The 19,745-nt window shown below is 33.6% G+C and overlaps 1 protein-coding gene across 1 annotated transcript; it reads right to left on the reverse strand.

The window, feature by feature from the left end:
- Window positions 1–2,571: 2,571 nt before the first annotated feature.
- LOC110890114 (transcription factor JUNGBRUNNEN 1) lies at window positions 2,572–4,383 on the reverse strand. Its single transcript, XM_022137685.2, has 3 exons — window positions 4,060–4,383; window positions 3,324–3,634; window positions 2,572–3,234 (listed from the first exon to the last, which is right to left on the reverse strand). Exons 1-3 carry the CDS (start codon window positions 4,286–4,288, stop codon window positions 2,803–2,805), a joined length of 972 nt encoding a protein of 323 aa, XP_021993377.1. The 5' UTR covers window positions 4,289–4,383; the 3' UTR covers window positions 2,572–2,802.
- Between the last annotated feature and the right edge of the window lie 15,362 nt (window positions 4,384–19,745).

Here is a 19,745-nt window from a genome sequence, read left to right on the forward strand (position 1 = left end):
ACATTTATTCAACTCGTGTAATACACGCGGTTCTAACCTAGTTTAATATAAAACCAAGCCTTATTATTTTCCCTATAATCTGTCGTCAAACATACATATATTAGATTGATATTTAATATATAAAACCAACCCTTATTATTTCCCTATAATCTGTCGTCAAACATACATTAGTTTATTTTTGGCGGCTAAATAAGTCAAATATAGCATACTTTTGTCTTTTTATACAATAACATACTCTTGTTTTCCATTTAGTTTGAATTAACAGAAAATGAAAGCATATTGCATTATGATGTAACTAATTTACCTCTGATCGCATGGAATACACATATTACATGGCACATTTATTAGATAATCGATTTGAATTAGGGAATTGGAATAACCATATAATCATTTATATGTAGGACATGAAAGATAATCGGATCTAGTCGAGGAGATGCCAATGATCTCTAGATCTAGTGGTGGAGGGCTTGTATTTCTCTTGAGAGATGTAGGTTCGACTCCCACTTAGTGCAGAGTGAGGCATTGGTGGGCAATGATAGGAGACCCAGGGAAACCTTGGTTGGATCCTTGAGCCAAACGGGTTTTACCGGTAATTTCACCGTCGTGCCTACGGGCGGGTGGGTTACCGGGTTTTCCCCGAAATTGGTAGTGGACTCGGGTTACTCTCGGAGTACTCCGTTTGTCCAGTGGGTGCCCCGAGAGTGCTCGGGATTGAGTTTGTTGGCCGTTCAAAAAATCTAGTCGAGGAGATAAAGACACACAGTTAAAAAATTGACTTATACACCACAGGTTAATCTTAGGGGTATAAATGTTTATATGGTTTTTTACTTATCTATTTAAAATTTGTTATGCATTTCACACTATGTTACATGATAAAAGAATAGGGATTTAAAGATTGTAAATATAAAAAGAATACATAAGCATGAAATTCAAATTCAAGATATCAAAATGACTTTCAACGTTTTCGAACAAGTCTAAGAAGAACCCGTGCATGACTAAATTGGGTATAAAACCATTTTTACAGATATCCATTGTTGAAACAAGAAGATTAGGGTATGTTTTTGGCACACAAACTTTAGATACTCTAATATTTAATATTTTCTGTTAAAAAAAAAACTCACGTTAATAAAGAGATACTTTAACTTTCACTTTGCTTTTGAGTTTAGGAGACTAAAATGGGAAAATTATCAAAAATATTCAAAGTTTGACTTTTTTTAAACAGACATGAATAGTTAGCTTTGATGAGAGTATTTAGTTTTATTTCTTCAAATCCGAAGCTACCGCATCAACTTCTCCGGTCAAGACAGCTAGAATTTAGCCTATACTTTTGGCTGAGGCGGCTAGAAATGTGCTGACTTAGGCACCATCTTTTAGTTAAAGCGCCATCTTAGCCTGTGCTTTCAAATGCCGGCTAACCGAAAATTATTTTCATTTGAAAAATACTTAAATATGTCTATTTTGGTAATTTCTCCAAACTAAAATATATGTCGTAACAAACACAAGGTAAAGTTATCCTACAAAGTCTTCTAAATCTAGGAAGGGATTGTAAATTATAACATAATGAATCGTAAAAAGACACAATGTCGAGGATAAAAAGACACAATGAATTGCAAAAAGACACAATGACGAAGAAAAAAACACAATGTCAAATAAAAAGTCACACTAATATAAACAACAAATCGAAAATATACAAGCTAAAAATCTAAAAGCGAAAACCTAATATCTAATATCGTAGAGATCGACGAGACGATAATAGGTTCCCGTTTGATACCCTTCCTACGACTTATTAATTTTTAGAAGATTATGTATTTAAACATATTCTAGAAATTACACATACCTAATAAATATTTATGCATGTTTTTATGTTATATTAACTGGTTCTAGCTATCAGGGGCACAACTTCTTGGTGGCTAGTGGGTGCTCCGGCTCTTCCTCATTTTTCGCTTGTAGTATTAATTTGTTGAAATTGTTGAATTTATAATTTGTTAGTGTAAAATATTAAATTTTTAAGAGTCCAGCCCCCACTGATTTTTCGATCAAATGTAAGTATATATCTTATAATTTCAAGTCCTAATTCCATTAGAAATTATCAAACATACATTATATGTTCATAGATATTTAATTATTCATCTAAGGAAAAACTCCACCGTCTTTCTTGAATGAAAGATGTGCAAACACTCTATTTATGTTTTTGTCTACACAAAACTGATTTAGTTTACATACAACCAAAAGACTTGTTAGCATCTAATTTCATCTGTTGACCTGTATTCTTTAATCGCATGAAAATAATGTATACGAAATAATGCATCGTATATTGTATGTATAACATCAGCGGCAGACTTACAATGTTACAGGGGTAACACAGGCTACCCCTCAACCCCGTCTCCGTAGTGTAAAAATACCCTTTAACTCCGTTTCCGTAGCGTAAAAATACCTCGCAACTTCGTCTCCGTTATACAAAAGATACCCCTGGTCTAAAAAATAAAAAATTGGGATACCCCTAAATTTTTGGGCTAGTTCCGCCGCTAACATATTCTGTATAAACAAAATCTGCAATACACTCGTTACATAAAAACTGTTAAAATCATCATTACATTCTAATAAAAAGTCAGCTACAAAGCTTGTGTACATATAGGCATGTATCAAAACATGCAACCATACAGAAAAACAAAACTACTATAAACATGTAAAAGTTGTACATACAATACAACTATAAAAACATCATCATGAAACGGTTGCACTGATAACTAAGTGATACAAGCCTGTATAATATCCCATGCACAATGTAACAACAACCCTGCATTACATGAGGTAAAACGGATCTGCCACACAAAACTGATCAACCGCGGATCTCAAATCATCCCAATCTCCATTCTTAATAAACTCGTTAACATCCAGACCCGAAAAGCTAGAGCATGATGCATCCATCAATGGCGGTTCAGACGTCACAGGCGACGTTACTTGCTCTACAAGCAACTGGTTTGTGTTTGTCACATGCCGGTGCTGGTACTGCTGATTATGACTATGATTATTATTTTGAGTATGAGCAAAGGGCTTATTATCCATGATCACAGGAGTCTGAAAGCTAATGTAACTTTGCCGATCATAATCGGACTCTCCGCTGCTTGTTTCAACGACCGGCGGTGATTTCTTCGTCGACACGTCTCTCCATTCGGGTAACGTTTTCTTGTAACATGGAGATCGCTTCAGGATTCTACATAAGGTCCAAACCTCCTGCATGCACCGCAAAGGTGTGTGACATAAGTCATGTGAAGGGTATAATATAAAAATATGATAAGTTAGGGTTTGTTAATTGTTCTTACAGCTTCTAGTGCGATAGATTTATCGTCCATGTGTTTGTTGTTGTTGTTGTGGTTATCGGAATGAGGAGGAAGGCGAAACTCGTGCATCATCCATTCGGTTTTGGTGCCTTTTCCAGCGCTGCCGCGGTAGTAAACGAGAGATTTTTTGAGGCCTATGCAGACGGATCCATCGTCGGAGTAGATGGGGCGATCGATGCCTGTTGCTTTCCAGAAACCGGATCCGGTCACTCTGTTAGGTCGTATGCTGTTTCTATACTTTCTTCCTCTTCTGCAAAAGAAGTACCATTCTTTCTCTCCAGAGTTACCTCCTTCTGCATCATTTTTAAACAAAAGAGATTGTTAAGCACAGTTTTATTCATAAGTCATAACCATGAAACCCTAGAAAATAGTAATATTTGCATAACTTTTGTTTATGAGTTTATTTGATTATGGAAAAGTGGCCAAACAAACACACAAACAATCGTATCCAATAAAATCTCACTCGTAGCTGCAAAGCTACTGGTAGAATAAATAAATCTCACTTGTAGCAAAGCTACCCGTAAAATTTGAGGAGGGTGGGATGACAGTGAACATGATTTACTCTATCCCAAGAGGCGGGAGATAGAGAGACTGCTTCCACTGAGGCCCCCGAGATCTCAAAACAACAACTGTCTTGTATAATTTCTTTGATTTCACACTCTATTAACCACTTTAAGTTTTTTCAATGCAGAAATAAACAAAAAGATTGAATTCATACTTGGAAGATCCCACGGATCGTATTTGTAGATGTCGATCTCCTTGATGAGTTCGATACTGATGGGTTTCTTCTCAACCTTCCTTAGGAGATAGAATCCAACAAGTTCTTCATCCAGCGGATGAAATCGAAAGCCCGGAAGGGGTACGTCGTCTTCTTCTTCTTCTTGATGATCATCAGCTAATTTAGTATTATAGTTAGAGTTCTTACAACTCAACTGATCAATATCCATAGATCCTGTAGTTTAGAGAAAAAAACAGTTTTATGTATGGATTACTATGGTGTGCTTGTGTGTGTAGAACATTTTTGTTTGTGTGTTATATGAAGTAGGGATATTGTATGTGATGAGGGATAAGGGATTGATGAACATTTCAACTAGTCAAAGTCATGAACATTGACTTGGTGGGTATTTTTAGGCCCACAAATCTAAACTTCTTCAAACTCATAAAGTCTTTGGTCCTTTTTTCTCCCCACATAAGTTAATATCATTTGAGACGAAAAATAGAACATGACCATACAACAAACAAAGAAATAATGTTCTCAAATGTCTATCTCATTAGTCATTCTCTTCTTTAAAATTGATTGTTTGACATATCAAAATAGATATTTCCTATCATTTATTGCAGAAGAAAGATCGAAGAAGCTGTTTAAAATGCATTTTACCTTTTTCATATATACATATAACGTACATTCTTGAAGGTACCATACTTAGCATTTAATATTCATCTAATGGCAATGAGGTAGTGGTGGAGTGGTTGGGGCTTGGGAAAAGACTTGGTGTTCCTTGTGACCCAGTTCGACTCTCACTCTCTCCATTATTTTCTGCGGCATCCAGGTGAACCCCAGCAGCCGCGGTGGCCAATCCATGGGTATACCATGAAGTTACAAAGGTTGTACCCGTGACGAATACAGGTGGCACCGGTTCATCTTGGATGGGAGACGGGATTTTACCGATTATTCCACTGTCGTGCCTTCAGGCGAGTGGAGGTCGGGTTTCCACGCATCTGGGAGAGCCAAGTGGCTGGCGGCGGTCGAGTAATCGACCTTGGTCACAGCGCCCGGTATCACGATGGTTGACATGCCATTCCTTGCCGTTCAAAAGAAATATTAATATAGTAGATTCGTAGCGGCACACCTATGGTACCGATCAAACAAAATTTATGTGGAGATGTTGAGAAAAAAAAAATAAATAGAAATATACATACATTTTTTTTTAAACTAACGGACACATATTACTAGAGAAAAATCAAACGAAATTTTTATATATATATATATCGGGTAAGGTTAATGCGAGAACCACCTTATTGTGAGAACCGCGAGAACCAATGTGAACACAACCTAAAATAGCTAAAAAAACCTAAAAAAACCCTAAAAAAACCTAACCCCCACTCCCCAAAAACCTAAACCCCCCCACCCCCCCCCCAAAAAAAACCTAACCCCCCCCCCCCCAAAAAAAAAACCTAAACCCCCCTCCCCCACCCCCCAAAAACCTAACCCCCCCCACCCCCAAGCTAAAATGCTAAAAACTAAACCCCCAAAAAACCTAAAAAATCTAAAAAAATAAAAAAAATATAATTTTTTTTTAATTTTTTTACTATTTTTTATGTTTAAATCGCTACTTTTAGTAGCAAAAAAAAAATTAAAAAAAAAATTTTAAAATTTTTTTTTTGGATACTAAAAGTAGCGATTTTTATATAAAAATAGTAAAAAAATAAAAAAAAATTTTTTTGGGTGTTTTTTAGATTTTTTAGGTATTACTGTTTGTGTTCACACTGGTTCTCGCGGTTCTCGCAATAAAGGGTGGTTCCTAACGGATCTTTGTCCTATATATATATATATATATATAGAAACGGGATCAGGAGAAAACGCTCAAAAGTGTGAGAACGGTGAGAACGCTTCCTGACCTAACACGTGTCACGCCGCTTAGAAAAGGGCGGAGGGGCTTTTTTGTCCTTTCATCTTCTGCTTTTCCAGTTCCACTTTTCCCAATATTGTTGGTTTTTAAGATTTTTGGCGTTAACCAAATTCAATATTTAATGGCGTTTAATGGTTTCATCTTACTAACATTTTCGCGTTTATGACGTTTATTCAAATCGTATGCCAATGCAACCCATGGGTCAGGAAATCTATTTGAATGACGTTTTTCAAGGCGTTTTAAACAAGTTGGCCCATTGTTCTATTATTTCTTATAAACATTTTGGCGTTTTGGTTATCTTGGCGTTTTACAATTGTTGGAATATATTTCAGCCTCCGTAGGAAAAAAAATACAAGCGAAGAAAATAAATTAAAAATTCTAATCGGATCTCTCTTCACAATATTTACTGTCATCAGTCTCCTTGTTCTTTAATAGTACAAGAACTGACACCAAAGTATGGCGTTTTATGTAAAACTTAACAAACCCATCGGTTTGATTTTTTTGCCTACTTGTCTGTTGAAGTTGTTTTTTTTGTGGATGTTTGGGGACATAGATCTATTACGTGTGGGTGGGTTTGTCGCTCTTTCTTCATGTTGATCTTCATCTTTATCATCATCCCACTCTTCAGTGTCATTGATCTCTTGTCCTCATCCAAGCCTTCTTCAAGAACAAAAAATACAAAATGCCATATGACTGGCATTAGTATTTTATTCTTGAATTTTTGTCCATCTCATGCAGCAAAATCTTTTTGAGTTACTCGCCTCCGCTAACAATTCATTCAGTGAAACTTGACGAATAACAATACTGAATATCCAAGAAAGCATATTAGCCATCTTTGATTTTTTTTTTTGGCGTTTTACAGTGAGTGGTATTTAGTAGTATTGGCGTTTGTTTATTTATTTAATTTTTTTTTGGTTTGATCAAATGGAAGTTGCTGAGATGTATCATTTTATAGGATCTCTTTTTGGCGCCTAAGTTAGGCGGTGCGTTATTATAATAAAGTATTCATCTTTTCAGTTACTGTTTGTAATTTTTGTTTTTGACAGGCTTTATCTCTGAAGTCTGTATCACGTCTCATCTTTCAAGTTTGGCGTTTTAGATTCTAATATAATAATTTTTCCCTATATTCAGTTTTTCTGATTTGAAGTTATCGTTTCTAGTTACATTTTAAAGTTTGTTTTTTATTATTATTATTTTTTTAGGTTTTTTATAATACTTTTTCAAACTAATTTTGTTATAGTTTTGGAGTTTTGGGGGGCCGTTTAACGGGATGATATCGTTTAAAGAAGCATTTTGGCTGTTTTGGCGTTTTTATTATATATGACGTTTTTATTATACAACAATCAACTCAAAAGGAAAATAAAAAAAAAGAATACATAAAAAAAGTTTTTTTATAATACTTGTCCAAATTAATTTTATGATGTTTTGATAAACGCCAAAGGTGTAAGACATTTGTCTTTTTGGCGTTTTATTAGATATGGCGTTGTTAATTAAATAACAGTCAACTGAAAAAGAAAATTAAACAAAAAATATTTGATCTTCAAATCTTCACTGTCACCAGTCTGTTTTTTCTTTTGAAGCATCTTCACTAGCTGTTTCGACTTTCGTATGAAATCAGCCTCTTTTTCTATAATTTTTGTCCATCTCATGCAGCAAAACGTTATTGAGTTTACACTCTTTCAGCCAAAATGTTATCTTTTTTGGCGTTTTACCGAGAAAAAGAACGCCCGAAAATAAACCATATTAAAACTGTAAATTTGATCATGCTAAAATCAATAAAGTGTTGCTGTATGGTGTTAACATTGTTAATCCTCAGTTAAGAAAGATAACTGAGAATGTTGTCCACACCATACAGTTACATTTTATTGACAACAATATATTTGATTTTTAGGTTTTCTGGCGTTTATCAGTCGAATGATATATATTAAATTTGGCGTTTGGGGTTTTTGTTTGTGCTTTTTAATTGAAGGTCTGAGTTGTTGTATATATATGATTTTTTGGCGGTTTTTTAGGCGGGATTTTACTATAATTAAGTTTGGCGTTTTATATCTAATGGCGTTTTTAGCAGAATGCTGTGTGATTTTTGTTTTGGCGTTTTATTTTCATGAGATGACGTTTTGTTTGAAGTAGTCAAAAGACGCTTTTACCCTTATTGAAGCGCGTCCACGTAATAAAATTGATGTTATTTACGAAAATGCCACCGCGCCAATCTAGTCCATAGATTGTTTTGATCGGACGATTGATAAGCGTTTTCACCGTTCTCACACTTTCTACCGTTTTCTCTAAATCCCGACCATATATATATATATATATATATGTATATATATATATATAAACGGGATCAGGAGAAATCGCTCAAAAGTGTGAGAACGCATCCTGATCTAACACGTGTCACGCGACATAGAGAAGGGCGGAGGGGCTTTTTTGTCCTTTCATCTTCTGCTTTTCCAGTTCCGCTTTTTCCAATATTGTTTTAATTTTTGGGGTTTAATATTTTTGGTGTTAACCAAATTCAATAATTAATGGTGTTTAATGGTTTCATTATATTAACATTTTGGCGTTTATGGCGTTTATTCAAATCGTATGCCATTGGAACCCAGGGGGTCAGGAAATCTATCTGAATGACATTTTTCAAGGCGTTTTAAACAAGATGACCCATTGTTCTATTATTTTTTATATACATTTTGGCGTTTGTGTTATCTTGGCGTTTTACAATTGTTAGATTATATTCAACCACAGGAAAAAAAATACAAGCAAAAAAAATAAATTAAAAATCCTAATCGGATCTCTCTTCACAATCTTCACTGTCATCAGTCCCTCTCTTCTTTAATAGTACAAGAACTGTCACCAAATATATGGCGTTTTATGTAAAACTTAACAAACCTATCGGTTTGATTATTTTGCCTGCTCGTCTGTTGAAGTGGTTTTTTTGTGGATGTTTGGGGACATAGATCTATGACGTGTGAGTGAGTTTTTCGTTTTTTCTTTATCTTGATCTTGATCTTCATCTTTATAATCATCCCACTCTTCAGTGTCATTGATCTCTTCTCCTCATCCAAGCCTTCTTCAAGAACAAAAAATACAAAATGCCATATGACTGGCATCAGTATCTTTTTCTTGAATTTTTGTCCATCTCATGCGGCAAAATCTTACTGAGTTACTCCCATCTTCTAACAATTCATTCAGTGAAACTTCATGAAGAACAATACTAAATATCCAAGAAAGCATATTAGCCATCTTTGATTTTTTTTTTGGCATTTTACAGTGAGTGGTATTTAGTAGTATTGGCGTTTGTTTTTTTGGTTTGATCAAATGGAAGTTGCTGAGACGTTTCATTTTATAGGATGTCTTTTTGGCGCCTAAGTTAGGCGGTGCATTATTATAATAAAATATTCGTCTTTTCAGTTACTGTTTGTAATTATTGATTTTGATAAGCTTTATCTCTGAAGTCTATAACACGTCCTATCTTTCAAGTTTGGCGTTTTAGATTCTAATATAATAAATTTTCACTATCTTCATTATTACTGATTTGTAGTTACTGTTTCTAGTTACATTTTTAAGTTTGTTTTTTATTTATTTTTTTTAATTTTTTTTAATTTTTTTTGGTTTTTTATAATACCTGTCCAAAGTAATTTTATTATGGTTTGGTAATATTTGTGGCATTTTATGGCATGTTGGCGTTTTGACAAGCATTTGGATTTTTGGCGTTTTTATTAGATATGACGTTTTTATTACATAACAATCAACTGAAAAAGAAAATTAAACAAAATAAATATTGATCTTCCAAATCTTCACTGTCACCAGTTTCTTTCTTCTTTTGAAGCATCTTCACTGGCTGTTTCGACTTTCGTATGATTTTTTTATTTTTGTTTTTTGAAGTAGTTTTTTTTTGTCGCCGTTTGGAAGCACAAAGTCTGAAATCAGCCTATTTTTCTATAATATTTGTCCATCTCATGCAGTAAAATGTTATTGAGTTTACACCCTTTCAGCCAAAATGTTATCTTCTTGGTGTTTTACCGAGAAAAAGAACGCCACTAAATAAACCATCTTAAAACTGTAAATTTGATCATGCTAAAATCAATAAAGTGTTGCTGTATGGTGATGGACAACATTATTAATCCTCAGTTAAGAAAGATAACTGACAATGTTGTCCATCCTATACAGCTAAACTTTATTGACAACAAACCTCAGTAATGTTTTTGTATGTTTTGGCGTTATAAATTGGATGGAAGTTGAGGATAAGTCAATAAGATTTTACTCAATGAAATGGACAACATCTTTACTTAATGATTTTGTCCATTACATTGAGCGAAATCTTACAGACAACCAAACTGAATTTCTAATAAACGTTTTGGGTTAGAAGATATTTGATGTTTGGGGTTTCTGGCATTTATCAGACGAATGGTATATATTAAATATGGCGTTTGGGGTTTTGTGTGTGTTTTTAATTGAAGGTCTGAGTTGTTGTATATATAGAATTTTTTGGCCGTTTTTTAGGCGAGATTTTATTATAATTAAGTTTGGCGTTTTATATCTAATGGCGTTTTTAGTTAGAATGGCGTGTGATTTTTGTTTGGCGTTTTATTTTCATGAGATGGCGTTTTGTTTGGAGTAGTCAAAAGACACTTTTACCCTTAATGAAGCGCGTCCACGTAATAAAATTGATGTTATTTACGAAAACGCCACCGCACCAATCTAGTACATAGATTGTTTTGATCGGACGATCCATGAGCGTTCTCACCGTTCTCACACTTTTCACCGTTTTCTCTAAATCCTGACCCTATATATATAGGCCGGTTAACATACAAATACATTAATCGTACATTATGTACGCTACAACAAAAACCGTCCGATCATCTCATTTAAAGCGCGTGTTTAACAATTAAATTAATCAAATTAAAATTAATAAAAGAAACCGCCGAGGTTAAAATCGTCCATAGCGAGAACAAAACCCCTGATAATCAGCACACAATACCTCACAATCATACCGTAAACCCAAAATCAAAACATTGCATTCTCCTTCTCCAAACGTTCCCTGCTACTCTCCATTGCGATTTCAACTAGGATTCATGAATATTGAGAAAAGAAGCAGAGCAAACAACGACAGACCACAAGCGAAGAAGATGAATCCAGGTATCGATTGACATTTGCGATTTTATAGTGGAATATACAGGGGCTTTAAAGTCAAATGCGATTTTGTTTGTTTATTAACGTTTTAACTGAAACGTATAGTTTTATAACATTACATATTGTTAACAACTTCAATTTTGCTAGGGTTTATTACTGGTATGGTTATTTATTAGGTTTTGCATTTTTATGCAGTTTTCTTAATGATAACTGATAGATGTGCGATATCATATAGGGTTTTGTGGTGGTTTTTATGACATTTGCGATTTTATATGATAAAAAAAATTGTATGTCGAAGGTTTTTTGTTTTAGGTTAGATTAAACTTGCGAATTGATATAAAGGCACATGCGATTTTATATCATAAGTTAGTTGTAGTGTTTATGATTTATAATGATTGACTAGTTTAGGTAATGCTTATGTAACAAATGCGAATTCATAACTCATATATGCGAATTGATAACTAACACATGCGAATTGATACCTAACACATGCGAATTGATGACTTGTTGTACATGATTAACTGATAAATGCGATTTTGTAAGTGTTTTTAACTATAGCATGCGATTTTGTAGAAATAGAATCTGATGATGACTTTGAAGGACCAATATCAACTCTGATAAAAATTAACAAGAATAGAAAGAGATTGGTGGTTGAAGAAAGTTCAGAAGATGATGACTTTGTTAAGCCACCCCCAAAAAAGAAAAAAAGATGAGAAGAAAGAAGATAAGAGGAAATCAAAGATACAGACAAAAAAACATTCAAAAAGATGCAACAACCTAAAACGGAACATAGGGAGTTCTTCAAATACAGCAATGAAGCAATACTGCTGAGATGCCAACCTAACTCATATATGGATACTGTTAGAAGATTTTCAAAAAAACAGATTGATGATGTGAGGGATATGGGGTTTGGAGCTATTCTGGATATCAATATCAACCATATTTCGACACGATTGGCATATTGGCTAGCGAGAAACTTTGATGAGAAGTTCGATAAGCTAAACGTAGGAAAACACCAAATAAAAATAACATCGGACACAGTTTACGAGGTGTTTGGAATACCAAAGGGTCCAAAGAAGGTTGAAATAATAGCCGATAAGAGAAAAGTCAAAAAGCAAGAGAAAATTGAAAAAAGTCAAGAACCGGGAAATGCTGTCCGGGATACATTCATCCGCCAGTGGGGGCAAAACGCGAGAATTACCCATGGCTTAATTGCAAATACAATGGAAAATCAAAGAGACGGAGGGAGTCTGTTTAAATTAAATTTCCTTGTATACTGGATGACCTTCTTTGCAAAAATTACAAAGGAAACACTTGCAAATGATATATGTTTGCTTGGTGTAGAAGATGTTGAGGAAATAAAAAATCTAGATTGGTGCTCATATCTACTCGAAACCTTGCGTCGGACACGAGCGGGCTGGAAGAACTATAAGATACAGTTCGTGGGACCTAGTGCCTTTCTTACGGTATACATTACTACATTTAATAACATGTTTGAAATACTAGTTTGTTTTTTTATATAATTAAATGATCTTGCGATATATACAGCTTCTATACACGCATGAGTACAACAAAAAGCTTAGCCTGTTTGAGAAAGCCGTGGAGATACCGGTTATTCATTATATCACATCTTCGGATATTGATAAAGTCGAAGATCATATTTCGGATAACGGGCCTCTATGGATATCAAGTGAGAGTGAAGAAGAAGAAGAAAATGAAGAAGAAGAGGGTCCTTCGACGGATGATTATACACTACGACCACCGGTTGACACCTAAGCTACAAAAGAAGGACTGCGCGTGCAGTACAAGACAAAGAAACCGGGGCAGAGCCAAAAGATAACGAGAACATTGATGATTTCATGGATTTCAGTTTTGAAATCCATGAAATGTCTCAGTTGAACCTTGAGTTTGGAGTTGGAACACAGACACAGAAAATGATGGATTATTGCAACACTCCTGCTCAACTTTCACCATCGGTATTCTACGACACAGCCCACGAAAAAGAACTAGAGGCTTCGAGAGCCAACAAAAAGGTATTTGCAAAAAAATATTAATTTAACTTAATCAATTATATTTAACTTCTAGATTGATAGTATCTTAACTCGAAAAATTTTACAGAATCTGTTGAAAAAAATGAAAGCAAATGTCAAAAAATACCTTAAAATGGTTCAAGATGTTCAAGTGATGAACAACTTAGTTTCAGAAGCTAAAACTAAGAGTTTTTGGGATCCGGAGATTATGAATGCTTGTAAGGAGTGGGATGAGAAACTTCAGAATAATCCAATTTGTGTGCCGCATGATTCGGTTCAAGAGCATGAAACTGCAACCTCTCCTGTTCATCAAGAACCTGAAAATCCAGCTTGTGAAGTTCATCATGAAGTTACTACAAACGAAGAAGGTAGAGAGGATGAAGAAGCTCAAAAAGTAATATCAACAGTTTTGGTACAAATGGCATCAGAAGGTAAAACATGCGAACTCAATATTAACACATGCGAAATCATGTAAAAAAATCACTACATTTATGCACATGCGAAACCTACAAAAAACACATGCGATTTTGTCAAAAACACTTCAAATTTGATTTCGCACAAGATGTCATGTATAACCCTGCGATTTTGATTCTACTGTATTAAGTTAAATAATTTGTATCTATAGGTGTACTGCAACCAGATGATGGAGGAGTCACAGACACCCTTATTGCAAACATTCAAACTGTGGAACCGGGTGTATACGCTTACCAAACAACTGCCAAGGGTAAGAAAACACTTTAATTTAGGATAAAAATTAAACATCACAAATTAATGTATTTCTTAAATTACTCTGGCATGCAGAAACTGGTGAAAATGAAACTGTTATCGAAGAAACAGTGAACTTGGCAGAATCTACACAAAACATTCAATAAAAAGTTCAGGAAAAAGCGCCAGAAAAAGACCCTCAACAACCCGATCCGGAAGTTGAAGTTGAGAAGGAAAAGGAAGATGAATGCCCTCAGGTAACAGCTGAAGAATTGCATTCAGTTGAGTTGGTTTTGAGCCTAGGACCAAGCTTTGAAGAAAATAAAGAAAAAAACAAACTAAGGGGAGAAAACCCTCAAAGCCAAAGCAAGTTCCAAAACAAGTTATTCCAAAAGGGTTAAATGAACTGCTTTATAAGACAATAGAACAAGCAAAAATAAGAGCTGAGAAAAGATGTGCAGAGCTTGGAGACAAATTTTGCTCCCCTTACTGCAACAGAGTGGTAAGCATGCACGAGGCACTCTTGAACCAAGAATTGAGTGTGATCCGCTATACATTTGCTACATTTGCAGGCTTGCAGTAAGTAAAAAAACATATATCAACTAAGAAACATATAAAAAATATATACACACAACAAATACTAATTATTTATTTTATGACTGGCAGAGAAGAATTTTACCGATCAAAAACTGAGGTTGCAACTTTCAAAGCTGTATTTGAAAGCTTCTAGAGGGAACAATACATAGCATCGAACGGAATAGATGTATTTGTAGATATTCTAAACCTTGAAGAGAAGAAAAGGGATAGAAAATCATCACCATACAGACTCTTCTTGTATTCCACAATGATGGTATGTTTTCATATACATTTTGTCATTTGAAATTCTAAAAGTAAATGCATATTAAATGATTTCGCACACTAGTTATATCTAAATCGCATGTATTATGGCATAATTTTTCCTTTTGAAACATTTTCATACTGTTGTAATTTCGCATGTGTTATATATACTATTCACATGTGAAAAAAAATCCATTGTTTGCATTTCTCATACTGTTGTAATTTCGCATTTGGTATATACACTCTTCGCATGTGGAAAAAAACCATTGTTTGCATGGATTTGACTCTAGTTACATAACATACAGCCGGATATCTTTTACGACGAGGAGAAAATACACAGACAACCAACGACTAAAAATACTTGCCTCAAATTTTGAAGACATGTTACTGAGATATGAGGTAAAAAAAACTTGATTCGGTTGAGCTGGTGTTTATTCCGGTACTTCAAGGTGACCACTTCTATGTCTTGTGCTTCAACTTGAAATCCGGCAAAATTGAGCTGATTGACAATTCAGTAGCTAAACAAGACTTCAATGATAGATACAAAGGGCTTCCGGACACACTGGTAATAGAAAAAAATATTCATATACATGTTATGTTTTATGTAAAATAAGATATTAACACAATGTTGCTATGTTACAGAGAAGGGTATTGGTTTTATACCTATAAAAGGCTTTAAAACCAACACCGGCTATACAAGAACTTGGAAGCTCAGTTATAGAAAGAAAAGAAATGGATTGGAGGACAAAGAATAACGGCGTAGACTGTGGAGTGTTTACGATGCGTCACATGGAAACGTACAAAGGAGACCAAAAACCATGGGTGACAGGATTTGTGAATGAAGATGAAGTAAACAACAGACAGAAAGCACAACTTCATCTCCTAAGGACAAGATATCTCAGCAAAATCATTCTATCAGAACACAACATGCATCGTCAAAAAATAATTAAAATAGCCAATGCTTTCGACAAAAGGCCAGACAAAGAGAGGTATATGAAAGATCTGGATAAGATAATCCCAGATAGGATGAGTACATATTTTGGAAAGGGAAAGTAAACTTCATTTGATGATGGATATGCTTGTTACATATTTAAACTTGTTAGTGTTAATTAATTTCGCATATATTGGAGTTTCTAATATATTGGTGTTTTTAAATTAGCATTTTTGTTTTTATTTCGCATGTATTATGTTTGAATTCGCATGTTTGACATTGAATTATTAAATTTGCGAAATACAAGTCTATTACATAACAAAACATGCAAAATTATTGGAACATGCACCAAAAAATAAACAAAAGTTCATTCAAAAGATGAAAGAAACTCCATTTTCATCTTCATCGAGCATCTTAAAACAATTATTGCACCAGCCAACTCTTTCAACTGTTTCTCATCCCTCTCACCCAAATCCACCATAAACATAACAGCAATTTCTTTAAGACTACTCACTTGCATCTGCGATAGCAAGTTAAGAATTTCTTGTCTTCTCTTCATGTTTTCTGTTACACGAGAAATGTTGGCCTCCAACATCTCTTGACATGATTGATCCTCTTGAATTTGTTGCTGAATCCTTTTCCTCAAAAGCTGCTTGACACTTGGTTCAGAAGAAGAGAATGTTGGTAGATCTGCCATTTTTTACATGGATGTTTGCAATAGTGATGATAACATAAATTATATAATAAAAGAAAAATTATTGATATGAATTATTAAAATCAATTATTGAACTGAATTATTTGATTTCAATAATTGAAACACACTATGCGAAAATAAAAATAATTACTAATAAATATTGCGAAATAAATAGCTAGAATTGATAAATACTTTATGGTTTGCGAAGTCCAGAATTAAACATGCGAAATTATATATATTAAACTTTATTGTGTGCGAAATGACTATTTTTAATATGCGAATTATACAACAGAACCATTCTTAACTAGTTGGATTATGTTAAAACATAACATGCGATATATCAAAACAACACATGCGATATATAAACACGACAAGTAAACCCAGAAACACTTATCTTCAACCCTGATTACAAATATAATAAAATAAAAAAAAGCTTCAAATCAAATAAAACCCAGAACTCAAAACTAATATACCTATTGACGAATCCTTAATGACGAATCAAGCATTTTCGGAAATGGCCGTTCTATGAGGAATCAAACAAAAACCCTACAATCGAATTAAAACGAAGAATAATTAAATTGGACGGTTAGGAAACAAACTCCGTATCTGCTTATAATTGACGGGCTTCCATGATTAGCCGTCGAGATGTTGGAATAGAATGTCTGATATACCTTTATTTAATTAAATTGAATCAGGACACGTGTATGGCTGTGGGTAGCGCGTACATAATGTACGATAAAGATATTTGTACCATACTCTTTACCTATATATATATATATATATATATATATATATATATATATATAGGGTAGGGTTCTAGAGTGAACAATGGTTAACTTGTGAACAAAATGAACAAGTTTTGGCCCTTCATTTGTTAGATGATCAAAATTAATGCTAACGGCAAACTTGTAAATATTAAATTAAATATAAGAAAGAAATGGGGCTGATAGCGGCATTCACATAAATGTGTACTATTGGTAATTTTTGTATCCTATCATAACTAAATATTGTTTTTTTTTAAATATAACAAAATCAAATCCCTTTAAACGAGGGATGTCAGTTATTAATAAAAGATATGAGTATACAAGTGTACAGTCCGTTGTTCCTACAATGTACATTGTTGTGCATATGTGTATCGTACTCATGTACACAAGTGTACAGGCTGTTGTTCGTACACTATACACTGTTGTACATCTGTATATTGTACTCATGTACACCTGTGTATATAAACAATAAAACGCTGGAAAACAAAAAAATGCATATGTTGTTCGTTTTTATTAAAAAAACTATAGCAATATCATACTCAAATTAAAGAGAATAAAAAACTCGTTTTATGGTGTATTTAAATAAAAAAATATTAACGTATGAAAAATTTACAACTATTTAAAGATCATAAGGGGTAGTTAGTTTAATTAACAAAAATATATAACTTCCTAATTTAAACTGATTAATTACCATCATATCCTTTACATCTAAAAAAAATGATCAATGGCTCAGATTGGTTCACACGGTTCACAAACAAGGATGTTGTTCAGTCATGAACCTCATCCTATATATATATATATATAGGGTCAGGATTTAGAGAGAACGACTAAAAGTGTGAGAACGATTAGCAACCGTCAGATCTAAATAATCTATGGACTACATGACGCGGTGAAATTTTCGTAAATAACATCACTTTTATTAGTGTGGCGCGCTTCCATAAGGGCAAAAAGGTAAATGTTCATATACGAAACACATCAATGCCTGACCCAAACATATATACTTCCTAGAAAAACCTCCCCAAAACCAACGTAAAATGCGAAAACCCTAGAAAACGCGAAACAACAAAAACTATGGCGTCGAAAGATCAAACCAGATCCAGAGGAAAAAAACATAGTGAGTTAACTTCGATTTACATTGTGCTAGTTTATGCTGCTTTTGGCGTTCTAATTTTAACAAAAATTTGCAGTTTCTACAAGGGGGGAAGGGGAAGGGACATCTGCTCCAAAACGCCAAAAAACGAACGAGCAATGAAAGAAGACAACAAGAGGACATGGTACACAAATGTTACTTTTCGTGATGTAAAAATACACTTTCATACTTTGTTGCCAAAACGCCAAAATATGTATCGTTTGTTACTAAAGGCCACAACACACAAAAACGCCAAATCTATAGGAAATTAATAAAACGCCATTAAAACATAAACGCCATTCGTAAAAAAATACCTTTTAAAAAAACGCCATGAAAAACAAGCATAAAGATGAAAACGCCATTAAAACATAAACACCATTCGTAAAATTATACTTTTTAAAAATAACGCCATGTAAAACTAGCATAAAGATGAAAACGCCATTTATATTTAATTATTTTTGGGCAAAGGAATCATAACGCCATTGTTTAGCGGGAAGTGGACAATGACAATCATACCCCGACATAACAATTAGCGCTCCCTGCCACGTGTTCGGCCAGGATCTGTTCTCACCGTTCTCACACTTTTCACCGTTCTCTCCTGATGCCGTTTCTCTCTCTCTCTCTCTCTCTCTCTATATATATATATATATATATATATATATATATATATATAGGATAAGGATCATTACAGAACACTAATTATTGCGAGAACAAAAAGAACAACTTCAAATCACTAAATTTTGAGATTTAAGGTTCATATTTCTTAAATTTTATGTTTCTTACATTCATATATGTATTATTTATACATAAAAAATCATATATTTTTCCCTAAACATAGTCTACATACATGTAGGTAATTTAGCCTACACATAACCTACATGTGTGTAGGTTATTTAAAAACTGAAGATTTTTTATATTTTGTTTTAAATTCTTGTGTGAGAAACAATAAATCTTACATTTATAACATTTTCATTTACTTTTTAGAATTTTAGGATTGAAAAAACGAGTGATTCATTTTGTTCTGCGTGTTCTCGCAATATTTAGTGTTCTGCATAGAACCTTCCCCTATATATATATATATATATATATATATATATATAGGTTGCGTTCTATAAATTGTAAAAAAATTATAAAAAATTAAATTAACATGTTAAAAACTATATTTTCAAAATTATTTCGGAGCAACATGTAGAAGCCTTTTCAATAAAACAAATACAAAAACAAAAAGAATTTAAAAAATGCTTAAAACGGTTAAAAAGGTAAAAAAAAAAGAATTTACAAAATGATTTTTTAATTGAAATAGCTTCTCTCTCTCTCTCTCTCTATATATATATATATATATATATATATATATATAATTGCGCTAAAATAAGAACCACCTCGAGTTGTAAGAACCGTGAGAACTTTTTGATTCGGGGCGAGGTGGACCAAAATTTTTTTTCATAAACGTAGATGCGTATATTATAAACACATTTGTAAAAAAAGTTAAAAAAAAATGTCGTGTGTGTAGTTTTGAGCACCACAAGTTTGTGTTTTCGGGTACCGTACATTTTATTT

This window comes from Helianthus annuus, chromosome 11, assembly GCF_002127325.2.
Source record: "Helianthus annuus cultivar XRQ/B chromosome 11, HanXRQr2.0-SUNRISE, whole genome shotgun sequence".
Lineage (NCBI taxonomy): Eukaryota > Viridiplantae > Streptophyta > Magnoliopsida > Asterales > Asteraceae > Helianthus > Helianthus annuus.